This window comes from Oryzias melastigma, linkage group LG6, assembly GCF_002922805.2.
Source record: "Oryzias melastigma strain HK-1 linkage group LG6, ASM292280v2, whole genome shotgun sequence".
In the NCBI taxonomy this organism is placed as follows: domain Eukaryota; kingdom Metazoa; phylum Chordata; class Actinopteri; order Beloniformes; family Adrianichthyidae; genus Oryzias; species Oryzias melastigma.
In genome coordinates this window covers 20911528-20921250 of record NC_050517.1, presented here as the reverse complement: position 1 = coordinate 20921250, position 9723 = coordinate 20911528, and the positions used below count along the sequence as shown (strand labels likewise).

The following is a 9723-nucleotide window of genomic DNA, read 5'->3' as shown; positions in this document are numbered from 1 at the left end:
AACATGGAAACAGACGCTAAGAGCACAGCAGATGAGCAGCAGGTTCTAAATCATGCAGATCCAGAGCAGAAGGACGTGCAAGAGCGGTTTTTTAATGAGCAGACAAAAGCTACGGGGCCTAAGGATGGCTGCATGTGTGCTGTACATGTGTGTGTCTCAGGTTATGTCATGTGTGGTTAGTTTCAGCGATTCAAGACACAGCACACACATAAAATACAACGAGAGAGAATCTGAGACACACAGCTGTAACTGCTGCCCTATCCACAGCACATTTCATCCACGCCGTCTTCCTCTCATGCGGCTAGCTGCTTCCAACATTCACATAGTCTGAGATAGTGCCCATGCTTGCATTGTCATGTAATACTCACTCCTTTCCATCTTTAGAAGGGGAATTGCAGGCATTTGAAGCAGGGGCTGTGTTGGGATGCGTGTGTGTGCTGCTTCCAGAGCTGAGCTTCTCCAGAGTGCAGGCGGTGCCTATGGCCCGGACCACCAGCCCCGACTCCCCCTCCAGGTCAAAACACTGCAAGTAGCCTACCACTGCATTCCCACCCATCTCCAGTACCTTAAGCCCTATTTTCCTTTGCAGCTCGCCTGAAAAAACAAAAAACAAAATGCGACCGCCGCAGAATTTCCCTGTGGCTGAATAAGACGTGAGGGAGGGGCAGCGGTCTTACCAGACATAAGAAAGATGAGTCTTTGGCGAGCTTCGTTGGAAGCCCGAGGAGTTCTGATGCGGTCTATCCATTGGTATTCTGGATCTTCGTTTACTACAAGTTCCTCCACAAATCCGTGTACAATTGCTGCCCGGTAGCCCTTTGGAATCGATGTAGCTGATGGTAATCAAAGGTTAAAAAAGTAAAATAAAAAAGGTTAGATGGAGTGCTCTAACTTCCATCAAAGAAACTTCTCTATGGAAGTTTTTTTGTTCCATCATTTCTGATTTTTTTTAAACTCTTGAATTTTCTTTCTGAATTTTTTTTGAATCCTTGATTTTTGACGGTCCAGAAATTCGATGGAAAAAACTTGCTATTTCAGTCTCACCAAAGCAACGAGTTGATCTCATCGATATCCAGCCAATCAAATCACGACACTGACGTGACGTCAGCTAGACAGTGTGGAGCTAGGCACTAGATCTGGAGCGCAAAAAGGAACGATCGGCTCATCGGCAGAAATGATGGAACAGAAAAACTTCTATACTTCTTAACACTTTGATCAAGTTGAACTAGAATTATAGCAGATGGTCTAGTGAGGCGTTTCTTCATCTGTTAAGAAACTTTTTAACGATGAAAATAGCATTTTGAACATGTTTTTGTAGCATTTTCTGACAATGGAGGGCATAAATAAATAAATAAAAAGTATAATTGAAATTATTTTATAATATTTTTTGCAAATCACAAAAAATGGCATTTCAAAAAGACATTGAAAATACAAGCTTTGCTCCATTCTCCGCTTGTAGACGACTAGATACATCTTACTTTTACTCATCTGAGCTGGAATCCGGTTAAAAACTATAAAGCTGGATAGCTCCAATACTGTTTGCTATTTTTTGGTTGAAGAGTTTGAGTGGTGATGTATAAACAAGACAGCTGAGCTATAGGTGACGGGGAGGGGTGGTGGGGTTGCTCAATGCCAATAATGCCAACTCAGAGGGGAATTTCTAATAAATTACTGCCACTCTGCAGAAACTATCTCCTAGAAAACGATGCAAGTTTTTAGATTTTGGCTAAAAATAGCACTGGGAACGCTTTGAAAATAGATCAAAAGAAGATCTTTTAGTCCGAGCTAAACTGCTGTCTTTAACAAATAAACTACTAAATTGAGTAACAATAAGAACATATGTTGATTATGAATAAGGTAGTATGCATCGTACAACAAAAGTGAAGACGTACTGCAGAAAAACTTGACTCCGCATGACGACTGCCGGAAGCGGTTCAGATCATTAAAAAGCTCCACTTTGACCAGGACGTTAATTTCTCCTCTGATACCTGTTAATATAAAGACGATGTTACAAGTTGTAAAAGATGCATTGAAAAAAGACGTTGATAATAACACAACAGGCTGAGCTCTATACCATGGATGGTATCATAAATGGGAAACCAGCCGGAGATGACGGAGGCGGCCTCGGAGTACAGAAGTGGGTCGATGTCGATATAAACCTTCCCTATGGCGTCGTTAGCGCTGTACGTGTCGTGGTCCAACACAGTGATCTGCAAAGGTTCGTCTTGCAAGTCCTCGTCGTCAACCTACAAACCAAGAAAAAGGATGAAAAAAAAGAGAAACAAGAGGAGTAGAATAGTGCTGCCACAAACGATTATTCTAATAGTCGACTAATCACCAATTATTTTTTTCCGTTTGGTCGACTAATCTGGCCATGCACAAAGTGGATCTAAAGCACAAATCTTAACCATCATTAGATCTAAACCAACTACGAACTAGATATATAGCATTACCTGCGATAATGCTAGTGTGAATGCTGTGAGCTGAATTTGGCCACTGAAGATGCTAGAGATGATAGCTGAAAACGCTGAAATTGATAGCTAAAAACGCTGAGGCTGACAGCTAAAAACGCTGAAATTGATAGCTAATAACGCTGAAGCTGACAGCTAAAAACGCTGAAATCGATAACTGATAACGCTGAAATTGATAGCTAATAACGCTGAAATTGATAGCTAATAACACTGAGGCTGAAAGCTAAAAACTGATAGCTAATAACGCTGAAATTGATAGCTAAAAATGCTGATGTTGATAGAAAAACGCTGAAGCTGATAGCTAAAAACGTTGAAATTGATAGCTAATAACTCTGAAGCTAATAGCTGAAAACGCTGAAGCTTATAGCCAGCCAAAATATTAGTTAAATGCCAAATTATCCTAAAAAAAAGTCTAAATTAGCCAAAACAGCCAAAATATTAGCTAAACTCCAAAACAGCCTTAAAAAAAGGCTAAATTAGCCACAAAAAAAGCTTGGATGTAGCAAAAATATTAGCCAGCCTCCAAAGCAGCCTAAAAAACTATTTAAAAGCCTAAAAAACTATTTTAAAAACTATTTAGAAAAAGGCCAAGTTAGCCAAAACAGCTAGCATGTTACTGAAATATTAGCTACGCTCCAAAATAGCCTGGAAAACCACAATAAATGCCAAAATTAGTCCAAAAAGCTAGCAGAGTGCCATAACTTCACTACACTCTGACGCCATATAATACAACGTAACGACTAAATCAACTATTAAACTAGTCGTCAGTCGATTAGTCGACTAATCGTGGCAGCCCTAGAGTACAATAAACACCTGCTATTGGAAGAAAACCGAAATACATACCTCAAATTTGAACCATTCCGAATTCCACTGTGGATTCAGCGACTTTGGAAAAACATCTGTTTTGAAAGTTGTGTTTCCAAATTTAACCTAAAAAAAAAATGTAAAAAAACAATAAAAAGAGCATGGAAAATATAGGGAAATGATTCACTTTTTATTTATTTTTTACAAATGCATATAATTCCTCATTAAACGTTGTAAAATAATTTATATCTAATATGCTTTGAGGCTTTGACTTGTATTCTCACCTCCACAAAGGCATCAGTCAGGTCGCTAGCTCTGTCCATCACAGGCAAGTGGCGCCCTGCCACAATCTTGGCCTTAAGTTTCCCAGGCATGGTTCAAGTTTATCTGCACAAACGTGACCAATAAACACAAAACAACAACTTTCAAACTCACGAGCTCTTTAATTATAGCTGCTAGCACCAATGACATTGCAAACTGAAGTAGTGTTAGCATAAGTACCCTCTTATCTGTTGACAGGCTCACTACTAGCAAACAAGCTAACTATCCTCAGCTAATTTGTTTCGTTTCATCCTCAGTGGTCCGTGAACGCAACTTTAAGTAGTAAACTAACAAGTAAGAGGACAACAGCGACCTTCAGATAACTAGATTATAGAAGCAAAGTGAGGCTAATACATACAGACAGTCAGGTTAACTGCATTGCAGTCTCGTTAGCTCCTGTTACCTGATCGGCCATGTTTTTACGACCATCCCTGCAGAGTCACTACCTATGCAACACCAAAATACACCCTGCTTACCTAGACTGTAGCATGCTTACCAGAGCAAAAGCACGCTCAGGAAGACGTCAAACGGGGTTCGGTCACAAATTACGCGGACATTATGGCTGACAGCCCACCATTCCCCCGACCTCCTCCACGTCTCTCCCATAACACGAGAAGCTAGTTCCCAGTGCACCACTCACAGAAAAGTGACGTTAAACCTGGAAGTGTGTATCAGCTGTTGGCGAAGCTACACGCGTACAAGTGTGACATCTGACTGAGACAGCGACGTTTCATTCATTTGGCACAGAACTAGCTCGGTATTCTGAGAGTCTAACTAAAATACGGCTAGAAACGGAGCGAGTTCGAGATGAATGAGATTTAATGCCGCATTCACGGACACCTCGTAAAAATGTTGGTCAACCCGCAAATGATAAAGTGTTCATATGGAAGCGCGGTTGTGGAAACAAACATTTAACTCGTTATCTACTGGAACTATATAAAATGCACATAAAATAAACGTATATGTTATTTTTACTTTTTATATCTTTCAAATTACTTTTTGAACTTGACATAAATCTAATTCCTTAAAGGCAACGTTGAACGTCGCAGTGGACATGCGCAGTGCTGCATTTCATTTTTAAAAGGTAGAATTAGCATGTTTTTGTAAATTGATTTATTATTGGACATATCAGCAGCTACATTTTTATTTGTTTCCAAGTATTTTTTTTAACTTTTTTTGTAATTTACATGTACATATCTGAAAAAGAAGCACAAAACACATAAAAGCACATACAAACACAGCAATAAAATATAAATAAACTGTAATACTACTTAAAATGACTTTAAAAAAATCTAATAGTTTTTACATTTCAAAGTAAAAAAAAAATGCAGAACTTTTTTAAATGGCTGACACATTTATAGTTTAATGTTTCATGTTTTAATAGTACTGTAGTGCCTGCTATGGTATTAAACACTTTTGAACTTCACCAGTCTACAAAAACACTGTAAGAAGTCAAAATGATATTTATATATATATTTTTAATTAGGGATTTTTTGCCTTAGAAACACAAGTTGGTGGCGTGCCACTTACAGTGTTTGTTGCTAGCTCACAGGCCTAAAATCTGTAATATACTTCCATCTACAAGAACTGAGCTGCTTGTGTTGTGTCTGTTTGTTGATATTTAGGTTTAAGGCTTTCCAAACTCATATGACAATATGTGAAACCACTAAGGAAGTTGCAAGAAATGTATTACGTTATTTGTATTCTGAAATGTTTGTCTTCCCACTTTAGTTGCCAAACACTGTCTGGCCTCCAGAATAAAAACATCTCCTATCTTGACTAAAGAATAGACCCTATTTGAAGTAACTTTAAAATTGGTTGGTCGATTGGTTTTAAAATGTGCACGCCAAAAGAGAGATTTTTACTTAATTTTAGGTTGTATGTGAAAAAGTGAAATTATTGTCATTTAAAGAGGGTTTGTCTGGAGCTGCCTCCAACACTAAAACTCTGTAACCAATAACTTAATATTTCCCAATTGATTTGCATATTTTTCTGTGCTAGTTTGTAAAAAAAAAAAAAAGTCATTATTTGAAGTTATTTGTTTTCTTGCACTTCTGCACACAAAACGTTATAGTTCCAGTTCAGTGACACAGAATTCAAGTGTTTTGAAGTGTTTTTGAACTTTTTTGTTAGCCCTGAAAAATGATAAGCTTTTACTTATGATGAACTTCTTTCTTGTGAAACGATTGTGTATATGATGAGTCGTCTTTGAACCAATACGTAAGATTATCAGGGTAATAGATGACAAAAATCTGAGTCAGAAACCTTCAAGGAATTCATGAATGTTTCAAACCATCTGATAATACGCCGTATCAAGACTGCTGAAGACGACTAGAGCTTACTCATGCAGAACATAGAGAAGTTATTGTATAGGTTGGATAAAAGGTTATACATAATGCCCTAAAATAGACTGGAAAACTGTCCAGGGTGTACCTTGCCTTTGCTAGATGAGCTCCTGCCCTCCAAAATGGAAGAAAATAGTTTTAGAAAATGGTAATCTTTAACCGTTAACTGCCTCCTCCACCAAACAGTACAGCACACATAGAAAATGTGTTTTTAAAAACATTAATTATATATATCACTCCCTCAAGGTAATAAGCAGCAGAAAACATTTTTTAATCGATTTTTTCTTGGTTGGGTAGTTAAAGGGGTTAATAGTCCAGGATTTGTTTTTTTTTTAGAATTTTTACTACTTTAACAGTAAAACCATTTTTTTTGTAGCAAAGCTCGATATCCATCTTTTTAGTACAACTCCACTTTTTTTAACTGATATTTTTTTGTAATTTCACAATAATTACGCAGCAAACCTCAAATTGTACAAAAAAACTAAATTCCAAATAGTAAATGTTGCAATTTTTACAGCAAAAATTTGATTGGTTTTTTTTGTTTGTTTTATTATTAAAATCAAAAGTGTACAGACAAAATGGAAATGAATGAATCCAAAAGCAATGCAAATACAAAACAATTGAAAAATGTGTTTAACCTTTGAACATTTTCACTATAAAAAGTTAGACTTCTACTTTTACCGGGTAATTTTAACCTGATATAACATGCTCAATAAAAAGCATTTTTCACAAAAACTAGATCAAAATATGACATTACATGATGAATTAGTTTGCTTTTATTTTCAACTGTAGTTTATGTAATAAATGGAAAATAAAAACATAGGAAGATCCTAAAAACATACCTGAGAATTACTGAAAAATTAGGAATTTGAGAACAAAAAAATCCTAAAAAAATAAAATAAAATTAATAATGATAGTAGTCCTTTGGTCTACTCATTCCTGGGACATTGGAGACTTTATCCAGGAACACTCAGAAACATGCAACATATTGAACATCATGAAAAACTTTTGCTCGGGTAAAAAACACTCAACAATAATGCTCCAGGGTTAAAATAAAACACGTAAGCTTTCACTAAACTATGCAAAAGCTCCAAGGATTTATTCCAAGTGTCAAATTTATGTGTCAATTTCAAAGTAAATGACCTTTTTAAAACCTTCAGGTGAAATTTGAATGAAAACTGTACTAAAGCTGGATTGGCGTCATTACAGCATCATCGGTTGACGCACCAGTGAGTGCAGAGACAACAAATGTTAAAGCAACCACAAGTTTTATTATTTTGACTCCAACATTAAAAATAGTTTTTGTCAATTGCTCTAAAAGAAAGCTCTTATTGTTGCACAAACATAAAACTAGAATTCTAATTTTCTTCAAAGAACTTTATTCGTCATTTGTAAGACCAGGCAGTGTAACAAATCTGCAGGAAGAGACTCCAAGCAAGTCAACAAAGGCTAACACTGGTCCTGATGTAAAGAAAAAAAAAGATTTGGCAGATCAAAAAAGAAAATGAAGTAGATTCAATTAAAAAAAAAGGCAGCTTGATAAGTACAGAGTGAAAAATAACTCCAAGACAAATAAAACTTTAGTAAATAACACACAAAAATAAGATTGCACCACTTGTAGAAGTTTTATAAATCTAGGTCAAAACACAAAAACAGTAAAACCTTGATTACTTTTAAATTACAAACTGAAAAGGCACACATTTTTTTAACTGGAATGTGAACAGCCAGAAAAATGCGTATGAAAAATAAATATATTTTTTTCCTCACAGCAGCATAAGTACCATCTAATATAAAAATATTTACTTTAAGTACAGCTGTGAGGTTCATTAAATTAAAACAGGATTTGGCAAAAATGGAGATCGTAATGCTTCAAAAAGGTTCAAAAAAGCCATTTAAGACAAAAAAAAAAAAAAACGATTTAAGTTAGGCAGCTCTTTAGCTGTTCTCTTTAGCATACAGGAGTGTTAAGGAAGTAGTGAGAAAAACAAAAAAACAAACAGTAGTCATTTAATTGCCATTAGGGCAATGAGCTGGTAAAAAAAACAAAAAAAAACTTTTAAATAAATCCTGCTCTCTATTTAAACTTTGACTTAAAATAAAATGTAAAAAAATAAACCTTTCCAGACTTTAAATAAAGGAGAAAAACAGATAGGTAATAGGAACAAAAAAGGAGGTAAATTGAGGTTTAAATCTAAAACTAAAAAGAAAAAAAAACTATCTGCTGGTGGAAACAAATAAAAATAATGTAACAAATTTTACATTGACAAAACGCTGGAAAGGCTTTGTTCAAGCAATCATCAGGCTCAAACTATAGTTTTTAACTCAGCCACAAACATTTAAAACGTAAACCATTTTTCTGTCTTTGTCAGAGCAAATCTAAACTTTAGGGACTGTGCATTGTGTGATTCTGCATTCATCCCTGGAGTGTTAGCTCTGTTGGAGTCGGTGCCGAGCGTCTGAGCTTGTAGTGCAGATCAGGATCTGAAAGGTTGCGCGCAGCAGCATCTTCACAGGTCAGATCCCACGGTCAGGGATTTGCCCTCTCAGTAGTCAGCTCACTCAAATAAACTCTGGAACAGGAGCTCCTCGCCTGCAGTGACCGTCCCTGCTTTAACAAAACCTGAGCGAATGAAGAAAGTACCCGATCTGAGGTCCGTCTCCCACTGTCAGCAAGTGTTCCAAAGAAACATCCTTAAAGTGCTCCGGTTACCATGGTTTTAACCACGGTGATGCCATGGTGCAGCAGCAGGTAACAGGGTCACCTGTTGCTTGTTGACACTGGCCGATTCCACATGCCACGTTTGGAGTGGTAGTAATGGAAAAAGTTCCTCAAATAGATTCTCTCCACTTCCAGCCCAGCCTGAAGTATCCTGGAGGGGCAGGAAAAGAAAAAAGTCATTTTGGGATAAATTACTGTTTATAAGGGGGAACAATGCGGTAAAAAGGGTTTGTTTCTCATTATCTGATCAAAGTTAAAGATTTAAAACTAATAAATGTGTTTTTTCAGTTCATTTCTAACTTTAAATTGGCTTAAACTGCAATTAGCAAACATTATAAAACACTAGACAAATAATACATTTTATACAATCTTGTCATTGTTGATAAAAGGTTAAAAAATGTCGCCTAATATCATCCACATTTCTTTCATAATTATGCAACAAAAAAAAAGGATGTAACGATTCATTCAAGCCACGATTCGATTCACAGTTTTAAAGTCACAATTTCCATTTTTTTCCAAATTTATTTATTTTTTTGTTTTCCTTTTGCCCCTTACTCCAAACTGTCTGTTTTTCCACCAACAGAAATGATTCAATACAAATAAGCAACTATACATAATGTTGAAATGATCACAAATCCGCACTCGGTTCATGTTGCGCTCCATGTGGCCGACTGCCCCCCCGTTGTCACAGTAGGTTAGTCAAAGTTTAAGTAAAGTTGCGATGAAAATGTAAAGTTGCAGGGCGAGCGGCAAATCCCGGCTTTGCTTGAATTTATGTTTATACTGTAGTTGCAATTGCAACATCGCAAAATCCTGGATGGACTGACTTTTGTGAAACTTTTAAATCAAAAGGAGCTGCTGGAATTTTCCAGGATGGGAGCGCAGTTGAAGAACATGCAGCCAGTCTGCTACGCACACACACTGACAGGTGCGAAAACACTCACAGGCACACACACTCTCACAGGTGCGCACACACTCACAGGGGAGCACACACTCACAGGGGAGCACACACAATCACAGGTGCGCACTCTCACAGGCGCGCACAAGCACTAACAGCCGCCCA

General features: G+C 36.9%; 2 protein-coding genes across 20 annotated transcripts in view; both read right to left on the bottom strand.

Moving 5' to 3' along the window:
• The window catches only part of c2cd5 (C2 calcium dependent domain containing 5), a 28216-nt gene extending 23761 nt beyond the window's left edge, over positions 1 to 4455 (bottom strand). For 9 of the 19 annotated variants that reach the window (XM_024281461.2, XM_024281453.2, XM_036212403.1 and 6 more), the window contains exons 1-7: positions 4093 to 4452; positions 3560 to 3662; positions 3315 to 3401; positions 2075 to 2246; positions 1893 to 1988; positions 678 to 833; positions 369 to 594 (exon numbers count right to left, since the gene is read on the bottom strand). In XM_024281461.2, the coding sequence (XP_024137229.1) occupies positions 369 to 594; positions 678 to 833; positions 1893 to 1988; positions 2075 to 2246; positions 3315 to 3401; positions 3560 to 3649 (827 nt within the window). In that variant the 5' untranslated portion in view covers positions 3650 to 3662; positions 4093 to 4452. Of the gene's footprint in view, positions 1 to 368; positions 595 to 677; positions 834 to 1892; positions 1989 to 2074; positions 2247 to 3314; positions 3402 to 3559; positions 3663 to 3999; positions 4019 to 4072 lie in introns of those variants that run through there. The other 10 variants (XM_036212404.1, XM_036212410.1, XM_036212407.1 and 7 more) reach the window with 5 other exon arrangements.
• A 1898-nt stretch (positions 4456 to 6353) lies between these two features.
• The window catches only part of b4galnt3b (beta-1,4-N-acetyl-galactosaminyl transferase 3b), a 42863-nt gene continuing 39493 nt past the window's right edge, over positions 6354 to 9723 (bottom strand). Inside the window, exon 20 of the mRNA XM_024281462.2 lies at positions 6354 to 8811. Within this exon, the coding sequence (XP_024137230.1) occupies positions 8700 to 8811 (112 nt within the window). The 3' untranslated portion in view covers positions 6354 to 8699. The remainder of the gene's footprint in view (positions 8812 to 9723) is intronic.